The sequence below is a fragment of the Musca autumnalis genome, unplaced genomic scaffold (genome assembly GCF_047663935.1).
Source record: "Musca autumnalis isolate F117 unplaced genomic scaffold, ASM4766393v1 scaffold_2, whole genome shotgun sequence".
Lineage (NCBI taxonomy): Eukaryota > Metazoa > Arthropoda > Insecta > Diptera > Muscidae > Musca > Musca autumnalis.
This window is the reverse complement of record NW_027411755.1, coordinates 5,284,474-5,309,117: the sequence shown is the minus strand read 5'-3', so window position 1 is coordinate 5,309,117 and position 24,644 is coordinate 5,284,474. Positions and strand designations below refer to the sequence as shown.

Below are 24,644 nucleotides of genomic sequence, written 5' to 3'. Positions count from 1 at the left end.
CTGCTGCGATGGATGGGGGATGGTTTCCAAGTACGGCATTCACACTGTATCTTCGTACTGCTTGCGCAACCATGTTGGTGTGAATGCGATTCAAGCCTGCCTGATAGGCTCGTTGATCTAGCAGTTCTCTTTTATACCTTTCGACCTCTCTCTCTCTAGATCATAAATGTCTCTCCTGACATGCCTGGGTGGGGGGAGCCTGTCCATTAAATCGTGACAGGGATGCTCACTGCGGTAACACCCAAGCAGGTACTGCATCGACATCTTACTGTGCTGAGGCACCGGTAAAACCTTCGCCTCCTCATGAAGATGGTCCACTGGTGTCATGAGAAGGCACCCTGTTGCAGTCCTCAGGGCGACATTCTGGCAGGTTTGAACCTTCTTCCACTGCGATGCGCTAACCTTTGCAGGCCACGCTGGCGCCGCATAGCTTACCACAGACCGACCTATTGCATTGTAGGTGGTCAACAAGGTTTCCTTATCAGCACCCCAAGTGCTACCGGCCAGCGACTTGAGAACCTTGTTCCTACTTCTGATCTTATTGCAAGTATCTGTGCGCGGACGACTTGAACATGCTATCGAACGTTACACCCAGTATTTTAGGGTAGTTAGTGGTCGGAATCAGTGCACCATCGACCAATATGTTCAGTGGGAGCCTCATCTCAGCCGTCCATGTGGTGAACAGCGTGGCTGTCGATTTAGCGGCGGATATTTTCATATTCCTCAGATGGAAGAACTGCACTAGGTCAGCTATGTAGACATTTAACCTATCACATATGTCATCGACGATAGGACCCGACGCCAAGATATCACCCTCCTTGGGGAACTCCCTGTTTCATTCTACGGGCTTTGGACTTCTTGTTTCTGAATTCCACAAACGACTGGCGTCCACACATATAGTTGATTACCCAAAGTTTCAAACATGGCCGGAGATTAGTTTTCTCTATATCCTCGAACAGCTTGGCTTGGCCACCATGACTGTTCGGTCGCACGGCCTTTTCTGGTTCAGTCCTCTACTGATATGTGTGGATATGGCGTCTAATGCTGTTGTAGTACTATGCATTTTCCGAAATCCATGTTGATGTTGGGCAACTGGAAAACACCTTCTCATCGTGGGGAGGACTATCGCCTCTAGGATCTTTGCTACTGGCGACAGGAGTGAAATCGGCCTGTACGATTCAACTCTGCTGGCATCCTTGCCAGGCTTCAGTAGCGGGACCACCCTGCCAACTTTCCAGGCATCTGGTACAACATGGGTGGCTAACGATAGGTTGAGAACACTTGTTAAATACTCAACTCCAGGTTCATCCAGCTGCTTAAGCATACCATCGATATTCGGTTCGGGTCCAACGCTTTAGATGATTTAGCGTTTCGGATGGCATCTGCAACATCGCTCATCGTAAAATGTGGTGGTACCTCTTCGGCTGGAAGAGCTCTTCTTATGCGGCGTAACACACTTCTCTTCGCCCTATCACTCTCGGGGTGCTCTATGAACTGCCGTTTAAAATAACACGCGCACCTCTTTGGGTCAGTTACTGTCACGCCGTTAAAAGTAACAGCCGTTCTGTCATCCTTCTTTTCCGGACTCGAGAGTGATTTAACCGTTGCCCACAATTTACTTATTCCTGCACCAATGTTGCATTGCTTCAGATGGTCTAGCCATTTTCCGCTTATGTTCGCCCACTAGCCTGTTGACTTCAAGAGTAAGTTCTCTAACTCTTGGGTCTTCGGGGTTCGTACGACGAAGCTCATCACGTTCATTTGCTAGTCACGTCGCCTCTGCTGGGAAATTTGGTCTTATTTCCGGTATTCGACCAGCAGGTATGTAGCGAGCGGCTGCTTTAGTGATGATGTCTCGGAAAGTTCTCTCAGTTCTCTGAAGCGGTGATTGGTAAATTCTCTGAAACCTTGCCAATCAGCTTTCCCATGGTTCAGGAAAGTACGGCGTTCAGAGGTTATGAAGTCGGGTGGTCTGTTTACGGAGATGATAGGGAGGTGGTCCGAACTAAGGGAAATGACGGATTGCCAGGATACCTGGTGCCACAATGATGATATCTGGCGAGCTGTGGCAGTTTCCTCTAATCCTCGTAGGAGCGTCTTCATTCACCGCGCAAAACGTGAAGCTATCGATTTGCTCTGCCAGCGCTGTACCCCTCTGGTCATTACCTAGAACGGAATGCCAAAGCTCATGATGAGCATTGAAGTCCCCTAGCACTAGACGGTTATTGCCCTCTAAAAGCAAACTAATATTGGGCATATAACGCCGGGCACAGCTATTCATCGGCGGTATGTACACATTAAGCAGCTCTACCTCGGCAGTACCACACTTTACTGCTCCCCCCATACATTCCATGTATGGGTCACTGGAGACAAGCTCAAGCGAGATAGGTCTGTACTGGACAGACTGGTGTATTAGGAAGGCAAGTCCTCCTCCTCCGCTTTTTGTGCCAGCCTTCCGCAATACGTTGTAACCATCACAACGTAAGCTACAGGTGGCGTTGAGCTTTGTTTCCTGGATCGCGGCGACCATGATGTTTTTCCGACTCATAAAGTCCACAATTTCACTGTCCTTATTGCGGAGACCGTTGCAATTGAATTGCAGGAATGATGCATTTCCGGGCCGTTGAACAACAACATGTGATGTTAGATGCTGCACTTGTTGTTGTTGTTGTTGGGAAGACTGCGGGGGCGTCTCGTATTCCAACGACGACGTAGAAGACGCACTGGGTGATGTGCTGACGCAGCAAGCAGCAACTTACCTGCCGCTGTAAACCCGGGTGCTACTAAGGCCAGAGCACCCAAGAAAATGCACCCATTCCATACATCCATTACATCTAACCATTGTTGACATGTGATGGATGCGGATCTGGCAAACGGAACAGATTCATACTGGCCCGGGGTTTATTTCTATCCCGGCACGGACCAGAAGAGCTCGGAGCAGGCATTCCTGGATAAATTGCAGCTCCCATGGTGAAAAAAATACACGAACACAAACACATAATTGTTGAGGTGACGGCCCCTGGTCGAAGATTCCTCCGAGTCAATCCGGTGCATAGAACCGGCCGTCGCGGGATTGGTGGAAACACTCTTTTTTGATTGCTTGCTGGTTTTTGCTGGGAAGGTGTATGTTTACTTTTTACAATTTTCTTGCAAAAGAGAATAAAAATTACTTACTCTCTGAGAAAGTTCTTGCTGGACAATTAATGCTGGGAAAGTAACCAGTTGTAGGATGAGTGTTGTACTATCATAACCGTTTGATAGAACTCTCGGTGAAAAAGGACAAATTTAGGTCCTTGGCTTCTTCAGATTGAAGCCAATCAGAACTGTTGCTTGGTATAGATCATCATACCTAAAATAGGTTGGTGCCGTGATATGAAGGTTAGCTACAATCGTGATACTATATTGATAATAATTTTGAAAGGAAGTTTTCTTCTTGTCTACCCACGCCTATGTTTTGACTGTGATGTTTTTCAAATATACCATTCTATTGGTTCAAATTAAACAATCAATTTAAATCGATGCGTAAATATAGATTTTCTTTATTTCCATTTTTTTTCTTTTCACTAAATATTTTTCTCTATATATGCGTATGCATGTTAAGTATTAATGTATGTAAGTATATATGTATGTTGTAATGTTATGCAATCTACTGAATTCTTTGTCTTTTACATTGTAGATTTATGTATGTAATTATGTTTGTATGTACCTTCTTCTACTAATTAAAACTATGTTACTATGTTATAATTTAGAATAGAACTAATACATTCCCAATAATGCTTGATGTTTTTGCTGTTGTTGTTTGTTTTGTTATTTGTTATAATAAAATTTGCCTATATATTTTTTGCTAATCTTAAAAACACACATACACATTTAGATTGGTTGATTTGTTTGTTTGTTTTTTTTTTAATAATAATTTGTACAAAAACTTATTACCAAGAGATCCAAAAATACAGACAGATGAGAGATCACAAAGAAATTTACAAATATTACAAATATTTGTATTTAGAGTTTTAGTTATTTATATTTGTTATTGTTTTTAATATAAATATATAAACTAATGTATTTAGCATTTTTTTAATCCTTAAACAAAAAAAATGGTATTTCATTAAGCTGTTACCAATATGAGCTGCAATTTGCATGGTAATCCCATGTTTATATTAGCAATTATTATCCAAATTAACTGTATTATCACATTTTTTTGTATTTTGCCACAACTAACATTGATAATCCAATTATTCCAGATAAATAGGGCTAATATAAGTATGGTGTTATGTATGTATATCAAATTAGTTGGAATTTATTTATATGAATTTTGTGGTTTAATTGAATTCAAATTGGTCGAAAACCTGACAATACAGAACTGATAAATCGAAACATGACTTTTTGGATGATATTTGAATTGTCATATTACTTCATGTCAACTAATTATAATATAATTAAATGTTTCTTGATAATTAAAATAAAAGGTGATGAAAAAATTATTATGATTGTTAAAAATCGAATTACTACTTCAAAAGAACCATTTCGTTTTCATACAGTGATGTGCCAAAAATTAACAATAAACTAAAAAGATGATTGTCTTGCTTAAGAACAGCTCATATAAACCTGTTTATTTTATTTGAATTTTGAAAAAAAATAATTTTTTATTTAATCACCAATTAATTCCCTTATTTAGCTCCAATATTCGTTGAGAAAGTAACTATTGTTAGTCCTTATTTCCTATAGAATTCGATATATTTTGTTTTATGTATTTAAAAGTTACATATTTTTCCCTTCACAATTATAGCTTGTAGCATAATGTTGTTGTAATGAACTAATGTTGTATGTATTTTTATGGTTTACTTATATTAATTTGTGTTTGATATACAACTGTCATACAAAAGAAATATTTTAGAAAAAAAAAACTAATTTCCTGTTTCTCTAAGACGATTCGAATTCAAAATCGATCGAATTGCTACTAAACTCCTGTTGTTGAATAAAATAACTTTTCGATTGAAAACAAAAATGAAACAAATATTTTTCAAAAAACAGAAATTTGGTAGTAGTTCGAACGAATTTGTATTCGAATCATCTTAGTGAAATAGGCCATAACTTTAAGCAAATTTGATTAATTTGATTTTTTGAATTTTGGTCTAAAAGTTTCATATATAAATAAATATGCTATATATCCCACAAGAACACCTTTAATTCGACTCTCAATAATCATAGGACTTAAAAGATTCTGATTTCAGTCTCCCGACAAGAATTAATAACGAGTGCCACAGTTTGCCAGACAAGTAGCGTCACATGGCAACCAGTCATTTCACTTGGAACAGACCTTCTACCAGTTTTTTGTTTCCATCAGCAGATCGCCCAACATCATAACGACGGCTGGACTGACCCGAGGAAACGCAATCTCGGGCAGAAACCGTCACCCCAGTAGCTACATTTAAGTGTTCGTCTTTATTTTTATTTTGGGAGTGGTATGTCTGCTCCGGATTCTTCAGATCCGTGTGGACCAGAATAGAGATAGGGACATAGAATAACCCCGAATCGCCTGTCACCGTCTCATCCGCCATAGGTCGGAGTCGCTGAGATGCAACAGATGCTGCAAAATGGGTACATTTCAGGAATTGTTCAGATATAACCTTCCTGAGGGAGTACATATGTATGTATAGGGATTGTGCTGCTTCGTTCTGTTTCATCTTAATGAGATTTCCCAATCTAATCTGCGCAACAGAAGACCAGCCGCAGTCATATTGCTGTTCAAGTTCCTGGAAATGTGACATTCCTGCTGTTTAACTGCGATGGATTTCATGGGAAGTGGAGAAGAATAATAGTCGCGGCGATTCAAGAAAGGAATTTAACAACACCTGCAGTACGTACGAGAAGTGGAGTTGGTGGACTTGCAAACCTATTCCAACAGTCTCTCCAGTACAGACTTATCTCGCTTGAGATCGACTCTAGTGTATGGAGGTATTGCTAAATGTGTGTATTCCGCCGATTAAAAGTTGTGTCCCGCGTTATTCGCCTGACATCTGACCACTATTCGAAGGCGTTGACCGGCTGTTCCTTGGAGATTTTAATGAGCATCATAAGCTATGACAGTCAACCCTAGAAAGTCGTTCAGCATGGTTTCCTGCACCGCCGCGACCTTGATATTCTTCCGATTCATAAAGTCCACTATTTCATCGATCTTACCTCGGACCCCATTGCAATTAAATTGCTCAGTACAGCTCAGTACGTTGTGATGGTTACAACGTAATAAGGAAGGATCGCACCAGATGTGGAGGTGGGGGATTAGCTTTCATTTTGCACCAGTCTGTTCAATACAGACCTATCTCGCTTGAGCCTGCATCTAATGACCTGTACATGGAATGTATGGGGGTAGCAGTCAGGTGTGGATCTGCCGAGTTAGAGTTGCTGAACGTATACATCCCGCAGAGAAAAAGCTGTATCTCAGATTATAAGCCTGACATTAGCCCGCTTTTGGAAGGTCATAATCGCCTGGTCCTGGGGGACTTTTATGCGCATCATGATGTGGCATTCGGCCCTCGGAAACGACAAGAGAGGTATAGCGCTGGCTGAGCAGATTGATAGCTCTACGTTTTGCTCGGTCAATGAGGACGCCCCTACCAGAATTAGAAGAGCGTGTCACAGTTCGCCAGACATAACCATCGTGTCACCTGGTCTGACAAATGACGTCACCTGGCAACCCGTCATTTCCCTTGGTTCAGACCATCTCCCCATAATTGTCTCCATCAGCAGACCACCCGATTTCATCACCTCTGAACGCCGCACATTCGTCAATCATGGGAAAGCTGATTGGCCGAGTTTCAGAGAGTTCACCAATCACCGCTTCAGAGAATTGCCTAATCCCTCTGATGTTCGGGTAGCGGAAAGGACGTTCCGAGACATCATCAATGCTGCAGCCGCTCGCCATATACCTGCTGGTTGAATACCCGAAGTAAGACCAAATTTCCCAGCAGAGGCGACGGGATTAGCAAATAAGCGTGATGAGATCCGTCGAACCAACCCCGACGACCCCAGAGTCAGGGAGCTGATACTGAAAGTTTACAGGCTGGTCAGCGAACATAAGCGGAACAAGTGGTTAAATCATCTGAAGAGTTGCAACATTGGAGCCGGTGTAAGCAAATTGTGGACAACGGTTAAGTCACTCTCGGACCCCGGAAGGAGGGATGACAGGACCTCAGTCACGTTTGGCGACGTTACGTTGACTGACCCGAAGAGGTGTGCAAGTTACTACAATCGACTGTTTGTCGAGCACCCCGAGAGTGACACGGCGAAGAGAAGAGTGTTACGTCGCATTAGATCCCTTCCTGCCGCTAAACGCTAAATCATCCAAAGCATTGGGCCCTGACGGAATTTCTATGGTAATGTTGAAACAGCTGGATGAGCCGGGAGTGGAGTATCTCACTAAAGTTCTCAACCTAAACGCTAAATCATCCAAAGCATTGGGCCCTGACGGAATTTCTATGGTAATGTTGAAACAGCTGGATGAGCCGCTAGCCACCTTTATTGTTCCAGAAGTCTGGAAAATGGGCAGGGTGGTCCCGCTACTGAAGCCAGGCAAGGATGCCAGCAAAGGTGAATCGTACAGGCCGATTTTGCTTTTATCACCTGTAGCGAAGACTCTTGAGGCCTTAGTCCTCCCCAGTATTAGAAAAAGCTATCAAGTTGCCGATCATCAGCATGGATTTCGTAAGCAGCACAGCACGACAACAGCGCTGCACGCCATCTCCACACATATTTGTCGAGGACTCAACCAGGAACGGCCCTGTGATAGAACTTGACTTATCAAAAGCCTTTGATACTGTCAAGCACTCCACGCTGTTCGAGGACATCGAGCAGACAATCCTCCGGCCAAGTCTGAAACGTTGGATAATCAACGATATGTGTGGTCGCCAGTCGTATGTGGAATTCAGGAACAAGAAATCCAAGCCCCGTAGAGTGAAACAGGGAGTTCCCCAAGGAGGGGTGATATCTCCGGAACTGTTTAACTTCTACCTTTCCTGTATTCGGCTCCCTCCAGACGGCATTGAGATCGCAACGTATGCGGATGATTGTACGATCCTGGCGTCAGGTACCTACCCTGATGACATCTGTGAGAGACTGAACAACTATTTAACCGATATTACCACCTTTTTCCATTCGAGGAATATGCAGATTTTCCCCACAAAATCTACAGCCACTCTGTTCACCACATGGACAGCGCAGTTTGGACGTGAGTTGAATGTCGTGGTCGACGGTAGCAGAATTCCGACCACAAACTGCCCTAAAATTTTAGGGGTCACATTCGACACTACATTCACGTCGTGCGCACACGCCACAGCTATCTGCGACAAGTTGAAAAGTAGGAACAAGGTCCTCAAGTCCCTGGCCGGCAGCACTTGGGGTGCATGAGGAGGCAAAAATTCTTCCTGTAAAGCAACACAATGATATGCTTTCGTTGCAGTACCTGCTTGGATGTTATCGTGTGAGCCATCCCAATCACCATCTTGTGGGTAGGCCCGGCCCATTCAGGGAGATCAGGAAGGATATCCATGCTCTAGAGGGAGAGGTCCAACGATACAGGAGAGAATCAAGATAGATAGATCAACAAGCATATCAAGCAGGTTTGAATAGCATTCACACGGACACAGTTGTCAAGGCCTTAAGCAATTATAGTGTGAATAAAGTACTCGGAGTACATCCTCCATCTATCGCAGCTGAGGAGCGTCAGCTGCCACGACAAACCAGAGTAGTTTTGGCTCAACTACGCTCGGGATATTGCAGTCGCCTAAATTCGTATTGGGCGGAAATCGATCGCGCCGTGCAAGACATATGCCCAGTATGCGGCATGGGCCCGCACGACACACAACACCTTTTTAACTGCCCCGCCAAACCTACCCATCTAACTCCAGTGGATCTGTGGCTACATCCCATCGAAGCAGCCACTTTTCTGGAACTGGAGATAGACCCAGAGCCAGATTGAACAGAGGAACGAACAAATAAACATAACAAAAACACTGTTACAACAACAACAACAAATTTAAGTCGTCAGTGCAAGCCGCAGCTATATGCGACAAGATCAGAAGTAGGAACAAGGCTCTCAAGTTACTGAAAAATATTGTCGACCTCTTACAAAGCAATATGCCGGTCCGTGGTAATCTATGCGGCGCCGGTGTAGTATGCGAATGTTAGCGCTATGTAGTGGAAGAATTTTAAAACCTGCTAGAATGTCTGTCTGAGGACTGTAACAGGGTACTTCCTCATGACACGACAACACGATATCAATCGCACGGCAAATGAATCTTTGTATTTCGGCCAACGGCTGCCATCTCAGCATCAAACATATGCTGCTACAACCACGAACCTACACAAGTTGTTTTTAGTTAGCCCGACCGCGTGTCCTGAGAACTAGTAATTTCCCTTGGCTCAGACCACCTCTCTACTGTCGTCTCCTTGGGAAAGCTGATTGGCAAGTGTTCTGAGAATTTGCCAATTACAGCTTCACAGAGCTGAGAATTTCTTCATATCCTTGGGAAAGCTGAGAGAATTTTCCGGGACATCATCACATCTGCAGCCGTTCGCTATATACCTGCTTGTGGAATACCCGAAATTAGACCAAAATTCTCAGCAGAAGCGACGGGGCTAGCAAATGAGAGTGATGATGGTGATGATAAGTGATGAAGCCTTATGACTCAAGGGTTAGGGAACTTACTTAAGGAACCACCTGAATCAACACAAGATTGATATAGATTTAAGTAAATTGTGGGCAATAATATACTTTATAGGGCAGCCCGAGAGTGGAAGTGGTAAGGGGAGTGTGCTACGCAGTTTAAGAGCCCACTCAGCCGAGAAAATACAGCGTTAGTGTATGATGTACTCAGAGACCATCACCCAATCTATCGCAGCAGATGCCAAGGCAAGCACGAGTGGTTTTAGCCTTGTCCCTTCTGGGATGTTTGTGGGAACTTATGTACAGTATGTTAGGGTTATGACTTTTTGACATTTTTTCCCAAAAATGATTTCCTGTAGCACGGATGATAGATTTTGCCTAATAATCACTTAAATAACGTCTATTCCATTGAAATATAAAAAATGTTCACGCACAAATCGATTTAAAAAAATATTTTTTGGAAAAACGTATGAATTGAAAAAAGAATTCTCAAAAATTATTTCCTGTTGAACGAATGAATAAACTTCAGCATACTAGTTACTAAATAACGTTTATTCCATTTAAATGATATCTTTGGAAAAAAGCGTTTACGACATTTTTAAGATTCTTAGAATTTAAAAAAAAAATAGTGAGAAACGAACAATTATATATCTGTCACTGAAGTCTTCAAAAAATTGCCCATAATTCTGATAAATTCAAATGTTAAAATCATTTTTTGCGTGAGGTTTCTAATTGAGAAACTCATCACTCTATGATACAGGGATATGAGGTTGTAACAAAGTCATAACCCTAATGTATCTATGTGTATTGTTTACTACATTTTTATGATTCTCAGATGGTCTGTTCCAGAACTACAAGAAGCTACAAATTTTTACTATTTTCTTCGATCACATAAAGGAAAAAATGTTATCGTAGTAAAAAATAGTAGCTTCTTGCAGGTTCTGGAACAGAGCAAGAATTAAAAAAAACAAGTAAAAAAGCATTAAGTTCGGCCGGGCCGAACTTTTCATACCCTCCACCATAAAATATTCAACTTTAAGTGAGTACGTTAAAATGTCAGATAATGTACATAAAATGCTTCATTCGGGAGGCCCTTTTTTATGGTGCCTATATCTAACTGATGACAATTTTTGGTGGGCTAGAAATTGGGAGGTACTGTTATATAGGGGTTATAATAAAATATGGGCCTATGTTGACAGTTTTTGATGGGAGCCTTTAATGTCAAATAACTCCTAATTCGGTTAAAAAATTTTGCTAGAATCCCCAAAATATCGAAAATCGGTACATAACGAGGGAACTTCAAATGTCATTAACGGCTAGTTCGGAGGTATCTGGGCTATACGAAAATATGAAGTTAAATGAACAATTTTTGTTGCAGAATTTTTGTTGGCTTTTAAATTTCAAAATATGGTAAGTTCGTCCAAAAATAAAGCAAAGGTACGGAAAATCGGGAGGTTTGTTTTGGGGCTATACCGAAACATAGACCTACGTTCGGTTAAAAATTTTAAGTAAAATATTGGGGCTATGTTGAAAATTTTTGATGCAGATGTGTGGTGACCACTACAACCTTCAAATATCAAATTTAATTTAGCTAAAAATGCCAAATTACTGAAATTGGGAATTACCGTTATATGGGAGCTATATCCGAACATGGACCAATGTTGACAATTTTTGATGGAGAGGTGTTGTGACCACTAAGAACTTCAAATGTCAAATTTCTGCTAGTTCGGTTTAATATTGTAGCTAAAATCATGAAATTACTAAAAATCGGGAGGTACCGTTATATGGGGGCTTTCTTGACAATTTTTGGTGGAGAGGTGTGGTGACCACTAAGAATTTCAAATGTCAAATGTTCAAATTACAGATAATTCGGTTAAAACTTGTTGGTAAAATTCTCAAAATACCTGAAATCGGGCGGTAACGTTATATGGGGGCTATTCCAAAACATGGACCTATGTCCACTAGTTATATAAGTTTATTGACATTTAAGAACCCTAAATGTCAATTGATAGCTAAATCGTTCTGAAAATTTAGACAAAAACTTCAAAATGCCGTAAATCGGGGGTACTTTTATATGGGGGCTATACCAAAACGTGGACCTAGGTCCCCAACTTTTGTTATATAAGTTTAGTTACACTTAAGAACCCTAAATGTCAAATTATAGCTATATCGGTCTGAAAATGTAGCTAAAAACGTCAAAATACCGTAAATCGGGGGGTACCGTTATATGGGGGCTATACCAAAACGTGGACCTATGTCCACAAGTTTTCTCACATAAGTTTATTGACATTTAAGAACTTCAAATGTCAAATTATAGCTTCATCGGTCTGAAAATGTAGCTAAAAACGTCAAAATACCGTAAATAGGGGGGTACCGTTATATGGGGGCTATACCAAAACGTGGACCTATGTCCACAACTTTTGTTATATAAGTTTATAGATACCTAAGAACCGTAAATGTCAAATTATAGCTAAATCGGTCTGAAAATGTAGCTAAAACCGTCAAAATACCGTAAATCGGGGGGTACCGTTATATGGGGGCTAAACCAAAACGTGGACCACTGTCCATAACTTTCGTTTTATAAGTTAATTGACATTTAAGAACCCTAAATGTCAAATTATAGCTACATCGGTCTGAAAATGTAGCTAAAAACGTCAAAATACCGTAAATCGGGGGGTACCGTTATATAGGGGCTATACCAAAACGTGGACCTATGTCCACAACTTCTAATATATAAGTTTATTAACATTTAAGAACCCTAAATGTCAAATTATAGCTACATCGGCCTGATAATGTAGCTAAAAACGTCAAAATACCGTATATGGGGGGGTACCGTTATATGGGGGCTATAGCAAAACGTGGACCTATGTCCACAACTTTTGTTATATATGTTTATTGATACTTAAGAACCCTAAATGTCGAATTATAGCTAAATCGGTCTAAAAATGTAGCTAAAACCGTCAAAATACCGTTAATCGGGGGGGTACCGTTATATGGGGGCTATACCAAAACGTGGACCTATGCCCACAAGTTTTGTTATATATGTTTATTGACACTTAAGAACCCTAAATGTCAAATTATAGCCAAATCGGTCTGAAAATGTAGCTAAAACCGTCAAAATACCGCAAATCGGGGGGTACCGTTATATGGGGGCTATACCAAAACGTGGACCTATGTCCACAACTTTTGTTATATATGTTTATTGATACTTAAGAACCCTAAATGTCAAATTATAGCTAAATCGGTCTAAAAATGTAGCTAAAAACGTCAAAATACCGCAAATCGGGGGGTACCGTTATATGGGGGCTATACCAAAACGTGGACCTATGTCCACAAGTTTTGTTATATATGTTTACTGACACGTAAGAACCCTAAATGTCAAATTATAGCCAAATCGGTCTGAAAATGTAGCTAAAAACGTCAAAATACCGTACCCTTATATTAAATTTTTGTGGCTGGGGAGCCAATAAATATTATTTAGTATTAATATGTACGTATATATCATATCATCGAATGTACAATGCGTTTTTTTTTTATTTTTTATGAATTATTATAACTCAGGTTTAGAAAGCTATGTAATATTTATATATGGTCTGTTAGGCCTTTTATTACAAAATGGATTAATAAAATGAAATGAAATGAAATCGGGGGGTACCGTTATATGGGGGCTATACCAAAACGTGGACCGATATAGCCCATCATCGAACTTGACCTGCCTGCAAACAAAAGACGCATTTTCCCAAAATTTCAGCGTCCTATCTCCATTTTTGTGGATGCTAGAGTGATTACCACAGACGGACGGACGGACGGACGGACGGACGGACGGACGGACGGACGTGCTCAGATCGACATAGAATTTTACCCTGATCAAGAATATATATACTTTATAGGGTCGCAAATGAGTATTTCAATGCGTTACAAACGGAAAAACAAACTTAATATACCCTCCATACTATGGTGGAGGGTATAAAAATAGTGAGAAAAAATTTTATGTCAGTTTGGTTATCTCATGTGGCTCTAAATTTTATTTTCAATTATATATCTGTCACTGTAAGACTTCAAAAAAATTGCCCATAATTCTGATAAATTCAAATGTTAAAACCATTTTGTGCGTGAGGTTTCTAATTGAGAAACTCATCACTCTATGATACAGGGATATGAGGTTGTAACAAAGTCATAACCCTAATGTATCTATGTGTATTGTTCAAAACATTTATTTTGTATGACATTTTTATCGCTATTATTTTATTATAATATTCTTTTTGTTGTGATATATATTCGCTGTGATTTATTTTTTTTTTTTAATTTTTACGATTGGAGATTTTAGGTGGGTTTAGTGTTAGTTTTTTTCTTTTTCTGTGTTTTTGTTTTCTTTGCTATTGCATTTGGAGTACGGGACGTTTGTTATTTGCAATGATTGCTGTTGATTTTTGTTGTTTCTATTATTTAAATATGTATTTTTTATATGAATATTCACAAAAGTTTTTAGGGTTAGAATTGTTAATTTTTGTTTTTTGTCATTTTTAAAATAAAAGATATTGTTTGTTTAGGTACTTAGTTTATAGTATTATTTTTGTTTTTGCGTGGTTTCCATTTTTTTGTCAAACAACAAGTGAGTTTTGTTTTTTAAAAACTAAAGCAGTGTTTTGTTTTGAAAGTTTCACATTAAAATTTTATAACTAAATAACAATTAATACAAAATTTAAAATGAATACTATTTACTAATTTATATATAAAAAACAAACAATTAAAATACATTAGGGACATTTAAAGAGAATCACATTTAAAAAAAATTCTTAATTTTCTGGACTAACAATCTTTCTTTTTGTATACAAAAAATTATTCGACAATACTGTTTTGGTTTATAGGAAGAGGGGCGGGGATATTAGAGGAGTATAGGAACAGGTTAAATAGTTAAATTTTTCCTACTAACTACGGTTTTTACTCAAATATTATTTTGAATATATTCTATATATAGGTTGTTGTTGTTTTTGTATGTATATAATTAGTAAATTGGAATGTTAACTGGCTTTAAAAGTCAGCCTGTTGTTGTTGGTTTTTTGGTGTACTTTTTGTGGTTTTTTTTTGTGGTTTGTCATTAATATGTCTCATGTCTTTTTGTCTTCCTAAAGAAAGCTTTACAAATTTTCAGTGTTATTGATCAATGCATCTTCTTCTGTGGACATTTCACCATTGCCACATGCCTTTGCTGGACTAATATCTTTCATTGAGGGACATTTATTTTCTGAAGACAATTGTAATAGTGGGGTTTTTATATCTCCACCATCTGTTTCGCTTTCCATTTTCAAATGTATTTCTGTTTCCGCGGTGCCATCATTGCTTGTGACTACATTTGCCACTGTTTGTTTGGGTACATCATCTAAAGATTTTGGGTATATTAAGGATTGGAGTTCTTATATTTATTTTCTATCAAACTTACCCTAAAAAGAAAATAATGTATATTTTAATTAATTGATTTTTTTGCTAATATTTATCACACTTACTCTTAAATAATATGTCATCAGCTCCCCTTTGCCCTTAACTGTTACCAGACCTCTTTGCAGGAAAGAATAACCAAATTCTTGCAGAATATTACATGTCTCTTCCGTAACCTTACAAAACAAAACGGAAATCAATTAGAAAAGGAAAATCATTAACAATTCTTTTAGTATCCCTCACCTGAATGGATCCAGCTTTACCCGTACTTTCCATACGAGAAGCAACATTCACCGTATTACCCCATATATCATAGTGAGGCTTTCGTGCCCCTATAACTCCCGCCGTTATGGGTCCATGATTTACACCCATTTTCAATACAAAATGATTAAAAGATTGTTCATTAATATCTTGCAGTGTCTTCTTTAGTTCCAATGCAAATTCCACCAGCAGGTCCAAGTGGGCCCAGCGTTTTGTTATTGGATCACCCGGCTTAATGTCACGATTTAAATTTATACCACTTGCTGCCATATAGGTGGAACCTATAGTTTTAATTTTTATAATATCTTGGAATTGGGGAAGTTCTAGAAGCTGTAAGAGAAATTGATGCAAATATGTTACAGTTTATGAAAATGGGGCATGTGCAAAACTTACCGCATCAAAATCGGATATTACTTCGTTGAGGAAACGTAAACATTCCAAGCCTTGATTGTTTACTGTCTCTTCGGAATAAAAATCTAAAAAGTAGATGAAACAAAAAAAAATATCAGCCAGCTTTTTCGACAGATGTATACCCTAAGCCCCAACACGATCCCAGAAGTGGCCTTCAACTGGATTAAAGCAAAAAAATTTGTTGTGATTTTGGGCCATTCTAGTTGGTTACCTTAGAATTTTTTGGGTCATTATGGTCATGGTCACGATTTTTGAAAAATTATTCTTTAGAAAAACAACGATTTTTAAAAAAAATTAAAATCCCCGATTTACTTACAAAAATCTTTAAAATATCCACGATTTAAAAAAAATTAAAAAATCTTTAAAAAATCCACGATTTAAAAAAAATATTTAAAAATCCACAATTTTTAAAAAATGCACGATTTAAAAAAAAATATCTTTAAAAAATCCACGATTTAAAAAAAACTTTAAAAAATCCACGATATTTAATAAAAAACTTAAAAAAACCGCGATATTTAAAAAAATTCTTTAAAAAATCCATGATTAAAAAAAATCTTCAAAAACACACCATTTTTTAAAAAAATATTATTTAAAAAAAAACTATTCTTTAAAAATCCACGAAATTTAAAAAAAATGTTCCCTAAAAAAATCACGATTTTTAAAAAAAAATATTCTTTAAAAAATCACGATTTTTTAAAAAATCGTTCTTTAAAAAATTCACGATTTTTGGAAAATCTCAAATTTTGGAAACTTTATTATTTAAAAAACACGATTTTTGAAAAAATATTCTTTAAAAAATCGACGATTTTTGAAAAAAATTAATTCCTTAAAATATATTCCTTAAAAAATCGACGATTTTTGAAAAAAAATATTCTTTAAAAAACCCACGATTTTTGAAAAAAATATTCTTTAAAAAATCCACGATTTGTGAAAAAATATTCTTTAAAAATCCACGATTTTTGAAAAAATATTCTTTAAAAAATCGACGATTTTTGAAAAAAATATTCTTTAAAAAACCCACGATTTTTGAAAAAAAATATTCTTTAAAAAACCCACGATTTTTGAAAAAATATTCTTGAAAAAATCCACGATTTTTGAAAAAATATTCTTTAAAAAATCCACGATTTGTGAAAAAATATTCTTTAAAAATCCACGATTTTTGAAAAAATATTCTTTAAAAAATCCACGATTTTTGAAAAAAAAATTCTTTAAAAAATCCACGATTAGTGAAAAAAAAATTCTTTAAAAAATCCACGATTTGTGAACAAATATTCTTTAAAAAATCCACGATTTTTGAAAAAATATTCTTTAAAAATCCACGATTTTTGAAAAAAATATTCTTTAAAAAACCCACGATGTTTGAAAAAAATATTCTTTAAAAAACCGACGATTTTTGAAAAAATATTCTTTAAAAAATCCACGATTTTTGAAAAAAATATTCTTTAAAAAATCCACGATTTTTGAAAAAATATTCTTTAAAAAATCCACGATTTTTGAAAAAATATTCTTTAAAAAATCCACGATTTTTGAAAAAATATTCTTTAAAAAATACACGATTTTTGAAAAAATATTCTTTAAAATATCCACGATTTTTGAAAAAATATTCTTTAAAAAATCCACGATTTTTGAAAAAAGATTCTTTAAAAATCCACGATTTTTGAAAAAAGGTTCTTTAAAAATCCACTATTTTTGAAAAAATATTCTTTAAAAATCCACGATTTTTGAAAAAATATTCTTTAAAAACCACGATTTTTAAAAATCTTTAAAAAATCCAAAATTTTTGTAAAATTATTCTTTAAAATTTTACGATTTTTGAGGGAAAATATTTTCTAAAAAAAGACCACGATTTTTGTAAAATTAATCTTTAAAAAATTCCACGATTTTTGTAAAATTATTCTTTAAAAAAAATTAACATTTTTGAAGGAAAATATTTTTAAAAAATCCACGATTTTTGTAAGGTTATTCTTTAAAAAATTGCGATTTTTGAAGGAAAATATTTTTTTTAAACTTACGTTTTTTGAAGGAAAATATTTTTTAAAAAACCACGATTTTCGAAAAAGAAATCTTTAAAAAATCCAGAATTTTTGAAACATAATCTTTAAAAATCCACTATTTTTGAAAAAAATATCCACGATTTTTGAAAAAATCCGCGAACAATTATGCGAACTATTTTAGCGACAAATTGCGAACTCTGGTACGCGACGTACCCGAAAGAGTGAACAAATATGGCGCATCTTCGATTTTAAATTAAGTTTGGACAAAATATTACGGGATCCAAAGTTTGGTTGACCCATTCAAGAATTATACAGTCAGAGAGACGGACGGACAGGGCTAAATCGACTCCAAATTGACTGAAACGGATTTCATTCAAATATATGTGGGGTGTTAAACCATTCGCTCAGGGTATAAAAATGAAATTGCGCAGCTCAAGCAAAAATTTACTTCTATTACCTGAAAAATTTGGCATGCTGGCAAAAAGAACACCAACTTCTGCATAACTTTGAGAGTATAAATCATCATGTGACCTTTTGGTGTTCTTCATGAAATGTTCAGCCACATGGACGGGCAAGACATTATATACCAAAGCTTCATTGCGGCGACGCATATCATCGGCCCGCTCCTTTTGTTCGGAAACCAAAAGTTTCCATTTAAATATGACACGATCTTCACGATCCATCTGAAAAAAAAAGAAATTAATTTAATGATCGGAATCAGAACATCTGCAAAAGTGGCTTACATGTCTCGCCCAGAAGCCCAATGAAACGGTTATCAGGACCAATGATACCGACATTACATGACATGTCGGAACTATTCTGTTAATAGGAAAAATTGTTTTTTACAAATTAAAATGTGTGAGGTTATGTTTTGTTAAGAAAAACCTTACGGATTGTAGGCCAAATCATCTTCAAGAGAATATAAATCATTTAGCACATATATATTGAAGTACCAGTGGAGACCTAAAAAGAGATATACAGCGCAACATTAAAAAAGTTTTGTCCGAAAAAAGTCATTTTCTTCACTCAACATGGTTCTTTTTATAAGAAAAAAATCATGTTCTGAACTTACCAGTAATCAACGTTAACAATATAATTTTAACGTAATGTGTAAGTTGAGCAATAACCGTGGTGGCTATAAGTATTAGGACACTAAAATTGCTCAAATACGATGGATACATGATATTGTCCAGCGGTTCTGGAGTGGCATCAATCATTGGCTCCGCAACTAAGAAATCTTCTTCACTTTGAGTTTTGTTGAATACACTTTCGGTGACAATATGTTCCGATTTAATGTAGGCCACAAAGAAATACTTAAAATTAAAGAAATAAATGTTATTAAAATATATTTTAAAATTTTGAAACAAAATGTTTAATCATTATACTTAAAGGCGATTCACATTAAGCGATTTTATTTGTGGGCCTTTTTATAGTGATGTCTGTCTCAGAACCTGCAAGAAGCTACAAATTTTTACTACGATAACAACTTTTCCTTTACGATATTGAAAAAATAGTAAAAATTAATAGATTCTTGCTGTTCTGGAACAGAAAATCGATTTTGGGAATTGGTGTTTCGTCTGCAGCCAACTTCACACTACGAACAACACAAAGGAAAATGCTTGAGTTTATTTTACTTCAGGGATAGGCATTATTTTTTTTTTGCATACTTTAGGAAGCTGTCTTTGTATGAGTGCATTTTCTTAAATTGAATAGAGTGTGGAGATAGAAACATTCTCTGAGAGCACGTAGGTTTCTTTTTGCTTATCACAATTGTACTCTCTGTTTCTCACCAATTAAAATTGCCTTATGTGAATCTTCCCAGAAATTCTTTGTTTGAATATACTTACCTCATCTATAATATTACTAAGTCCTAGGGTCAAAACTATTATGACTGCTGTCAATTCGCGCACCAATGTGAAATCATTATAACGCTTGCTTATGCTAACAAAAAAGTCTGGCAAGTGTCCTGGAAAACTTTCGGCCACACTAATAAAGACTAACATAAAAATTGGTATCAAGGGAGCTGCTATATTCACAAAATGTAGAGGGGATCTGTAAAGAAAAAAGGAACCATTAAGGGTTAATATTTTAGGTATTGTGGGAGAAGACATATTAAAAGAGTTCTATAAATCAGGTATCGGTACCAATACAAATGAAGCGTAAATTTCGCTCTCTCCACAAACATTGTGTGGGTTAATGCGATGCTAAAATTAAAAATTATTGAAAAAAGCAACGGCACAACCCTCTTCATTGAGTTCTGAGTGAAGACTGAATGGTGGTTGTTCTGTTGTTACTCTCATCAAGGGCATGTGTGCCCCTTTTTGCCTGATGCGGCTATAAACATAAACAAATCATCACCCTGATTTGTTTAAAAAGCTCATATCCCTGTATGATATTTTGATAATATTTTATTTAAGATTAGATCACATCTGACATATAAGGTGATTCGATAGAAAAGCTTCCGCAAAAACCAATTTATTTTTTTAATTTTTAAAATCATTTTGTGCCTGATGATTTTCTCTAATCACTTTATATGTAAGATTTTATCTTAAATAAAAAATTAACGCTCGCCTTCATTAAAAAAATATATAAAAATAGGATGTTATCATATATTTAAAGAATATTTTCTAAAGTATTTCTATGCAAATGTAAAAGTCCTAGAATACCTTGCAAGAAGGCAATCTAGGCAGTCTAGTTCCTAGTTCCGTGTAATAGTTCCAAAACGTATGATAAACGTCATAAAAAACTAGCGTGTGATTTTTCATACAAATGGTGGGGGCCATTGGAACTGCGTATTGAACTAGTTCGTTCAAATGAACTAGATCGACACAACTCTAATATAGAATACATTCGAATGCCCTTCTATAGATTGTATTTACAGAGATTTGCTCTGCATAGAAAACTTTCTGAAAGTCTTTTATAGAGGAAATAACCAAATTATATCGATAAAATAGTGGAACCATCTAGAGATGCGTAATCGAACCCTAAAACATAGTGTTCGATTTGACAGTTTTTTTATGCCCACCAAAAGATGGAAGGAATACTAACTTTATATTCGTCCGATACCTTATACGATATATTCAAAATAAGCATCAAATTCAAAGTCGATAACGATGGTATTTAGTCTTCGGTGGGACTAGAAAAATTTCTCCCTGAAATTTGTCGTTACAGGACCACGTTTTGATATAGTTCCATAGAACGGTGCCACCCGATTTTCGGTATTTTGAAGGTTTTAGCCGCATTATCATACCGAAATGTCTAAAATTTTGTTATTCTTTAAGGGTATAAAACATTCCCACAGATAATGGTCGGTCCAGCATTACGTTTTGATAAAGTAAAGCTACCTCCGATTTAGGAAATTTTTAAGGTTTTAGCCACATTATCCAACATATGTGAATGTTTGGACCACATGTCTGAAATTTGGTATATAGTCTTTGTTGGGGTATAAATCTTTACAGCAGAGATTTGTCGTTTTTATATAGCCGCTCATAGAACCGTACGGTCCGATTTTGGCAATTTTTGAGGTTTTAGCCTCATTGTCTCACCGAAATAACTAAAATTTGGCATTAAGGATTCATTGCTAATATAAAACAGCAAAGAATTGTAGGTATAGGTTCGCGTTTTAAAATAACCCCATAGAAAGGTTCCTCTAATTTAGGGAAATAGCTGAAAATTGCTTCTTCTTTCACAGCACAGGTCACGTTTTTATATAGCCCCTATAGAACCGTACGATAAAATCGGGATTATTGAAGGTATTTAGCTGATATCTGGTATTTATCTTCGTTGGGGATATAAACTATTCCAGCAGAATGCCACATTATCCAACCAAAATTACCGAAATCCAGTTTCAATGTAATTAATGGTGGAGGGTATAAAAAGTTCGGTCAGGTCGAACTTTGAAAAAGCCAACTTTTTTAAAATAATTTTTGGATGAAATCCGACAATTGGAGTCATTCTATCTGGCTGGAGCGCACGACAACTTTTTAAAGGATTAAACGATTTGGTCCAAAATTTGGTCATCGTAAAAATGACTGATGAGCACGATTACCAACGAATTGAGTATCCGATTTGGGTGCAACTTTGCACATCGTACAATTTTTTCCAAGTGGTTTGAGGTTCAAGATAGTCTATGGGCCATTATTACATGTGTTCTTTTACTAACTGATGGATTTCAAAACGCAAAATAAACCAATTTGAAGGCATTAAAAATATAATTTTTACATTGAAAGTTAATTTTTAGAAGCTCCTCCTTGAAATTCAATCATCACTTTTAACTTTAGGTTAACCGGAACACTATAAATCTGTTCGATAAATCCAAACTATAACAAAAGAAGACTTATAATAATGGGGGTATATCGGGCAATATCTTCCCGTAACTCCCTCACAGAAGTTCAACATGTTCACTTAAGTGCTATTTGAGTACCGTTTTGATTTTTTTAATGAAGAAAGATCTTGTGGTCCGGATTACAGCGATATAATGATTTTTCTTGGGTAAGTCCATACTTTCTGACTTAATAGTCTAAAATTTTTAAAATCCTACGGTGATTAACAACAAGTAAAAATCGTTAAGTTCGGCCGGGCATCCACCATAAAATATTCTAAATTAATGGAATAACTATTTTCTTTCCTATCCGCAATTTTAGGCGGAGATATTTTGTCACCACTGATACCTAAATAAGGTAAAAAAAAAACATAAAAATGTATTCAATCGGTCGGTAACCTTATATTGGGACTATATCAAAGTGTGGACCTATGTTTTTTTGTAAAGATGTTTTGTGGCCACTGGGAACCTCAAATGTCGAATTGCAGATACTTGGGTCAAAAATTGTAGCTAAAATCCAAAAAACCGAAAATCAGGACGTACCGTTATATGAGGGCTCTACCAAAACATGGACCTATGTTGGCTATACCAAAACATGAACCTATGTTGACAGTTTTTGGTAGAGATATTGTGTGACCACTAAGAACCTCAAATGTCGACTTACAAATTGTTCGGTAGAAAATTGTATCTAAAATCTTCAAAATACCGAAAATGGGGAGGTACCTTTATATAGGGGCTACACCAAAACATGAACCTATATTGACAGTTTTTGGTGGAGATGTTTTGTGACAACTGGGAACTTCAAATGTTAAATTAGATGCAGTTCGGTCGCAAAATGTAGCTACAATCCTCAAAATACCGAAAATTGGAAGGTACCGTTATATGGGGGCTGTTCCAAAACGTGGACCTATGTTTACAGTTTTTGGACGAGATATTTTATCACTGGGAACCTTAAATGTTAAATTACAGATAGTTCGGTTAAAAATTGTAGCTAAAATCCTCAAACTACCAAAATCGGGAGTTACCGTTATATGGGGGCTATACCAAAACATGGACCTATGTGGACGGTTTTTATTTGAGATATTTTGTGACCAATGGGAACCCCAAACGTGAAATTACAGGTAGTTCGGTCAAAAAATGTACCTAAAATCTTAAAAAACCGAAAATCGGGAGGTACCGTTATATGGGGGCTATACCAAAAAGTGGTCCAATATAGCCCATCTTCGAACTTGACCTGCCTATGGAAAAAAAGGCACTCGGGTGCAAAAATATAGCGCTCTAGCTCAATTATTGCGAACGCTAGGGTGATTACAACAGTCAGAAAGACGGACATGGCTAGATCGTTTTAGAATTTTATCCTGATCAAGATAATATACTTTATATGGTCGCAAATAATTAGTTCGATGTGTTCCAAACAGAAAAACAAACTTAATATACCCTCCATACTATGGTGGAGGGTATAAAAATGGCTGGTGGGCCCAATTAGATGTGACTCATATTGGTCCGACCTTTGTACATCTTAGTAGTTCTCCCAAACTTAGATCAAGTTCGAAGATATACACAACTCCTTCCTGTACCTCTCTCACAAATGTTTAAAATGTTCACTTAAGTACAGATTAAGGGCTGTTCAAGGCTTGTTCCCAAATTTCCACAAAGGTAGTCCATGTAATTCTGATATATAAATTTTTCACCGACAAGTCCACGTTTCCAAGAGCTCGAAAAAATCCTGCGGTGACTATCTAAAGGAATAACTCCCAAAAGTAGATCCACTTCCAAAATGGTATATATCGGTTCATTCCGTCAGGTATCTCCTCCGCAAAAGTTCAACGATTTCGCGCTTAAATCCAATTAAATTTATTAGCAAAATTCGCAAAATTATTCAGAAAAATCGTTAAAATAAATATCTTTAAAATTTCTATATTTTTGTAGGCAAATTCATACGTCCAAAAAAGCCCACATAATTCTGAAGACCCCATAAGTTTTTGGGAGAAGGATTTTGGTAGTGTTCCGACTACTGTCCATAGATGAATGTCTGAATTCAAACAGGCTGAGGGTATGTCTCTGTCGGCAAAGCCTACTGATACTTACATCAAGCGGCCTCCAATATACATTAGAGCTCCCAAATGTATTTTATAGATAGAAGACCTTCTAAAGTTTCTCTAAAGTCAGAATACTTTTTCTATGAACAGAAGAACTCCCATAGGTTTTTTATTGATAGTAAGTATTTTAAGTCTTCTGTATGAAGGTGATTTTTAGGCTTTTCAATAGAAAGAAGGCCTTCTGAATGTCCATCATAGATAAAAAACCCATTCTAAAGGTGTTTTGTAGACAGAGGGAATGTGTCCAAAGACCTCTTATAGACAGAAGTCACTCTAAAGACACGTTATAAATAGAAGCCTCTCTAAAATTATTGACAGATGATCTTCTAAGCCCTTTAACACTCAGAAGTCTCTCCAATTGGTATTATACGGACAGAAGATCTTCCACAGGCCTTCGAAAGGATTCCTATATACAGAAGAATTTTTATGTATGAAAGACATTTATAGGCTTTCCTATAGAA

General features: G+C 36.7%; 1 protein-coding gene across 5 annotated transcripts in view; it reads right to left on the bottom strand.

Annotated features, from left to right (window-relative positions):
- Window positions 1–3,509: 3,509 nt before the first annotated feature.
- Ac3 (Adenylate cyclase 3) overlaps window positions 3,510–24,644 on the bottom strand; it is a 47,535-nt gene continuing 26,400 nt past the window's right edge. For all 5 annotated transcript variants that reach the window (XM_073966685.1, XM_073966686.1, XM_073966684.1 and 2 more), the window contains exons 12-20: window positions 19,611–19,815; window positions 18,836–19,076; window positions 18,654–18,726; window positions 18,507–18,582; window positions 18,221–18,446; window positions 15,752–15,834; window positions 15,341–15,688; window positions 15,167–15,273; window positions 3,510–15,043 (exon numbers count right to left, since the gene is read on the bottom strand). In XM_073966685.1, coding sequence (XP_073822786.1) covers window positions 14,800–15,043; window positions 15,167–15,273; window positions 15,341–15,688; window positions 15,752–15,834; window positions 18,221–18,446; window positions 18,507–18,582; window positions 18,654–18,726; window positions 18,836–19,076; window positions 19,611–19,815 — 1,603 coding nt within the window. In that variant the 3' untranslated portion in view covers window positions 3,510–14,799. The remainder of the gene's footprint in view (window positions 15,044–15,166; window positions 15,274–15,340; window positions 15,689–15,751; window positions 15,835–18,220; window positions 18,447–18,506; window positions 18,583–18,653; window positions 18,727–18,835; window positions 19,077–19,610; window positions 19,816–24,644) is intronic.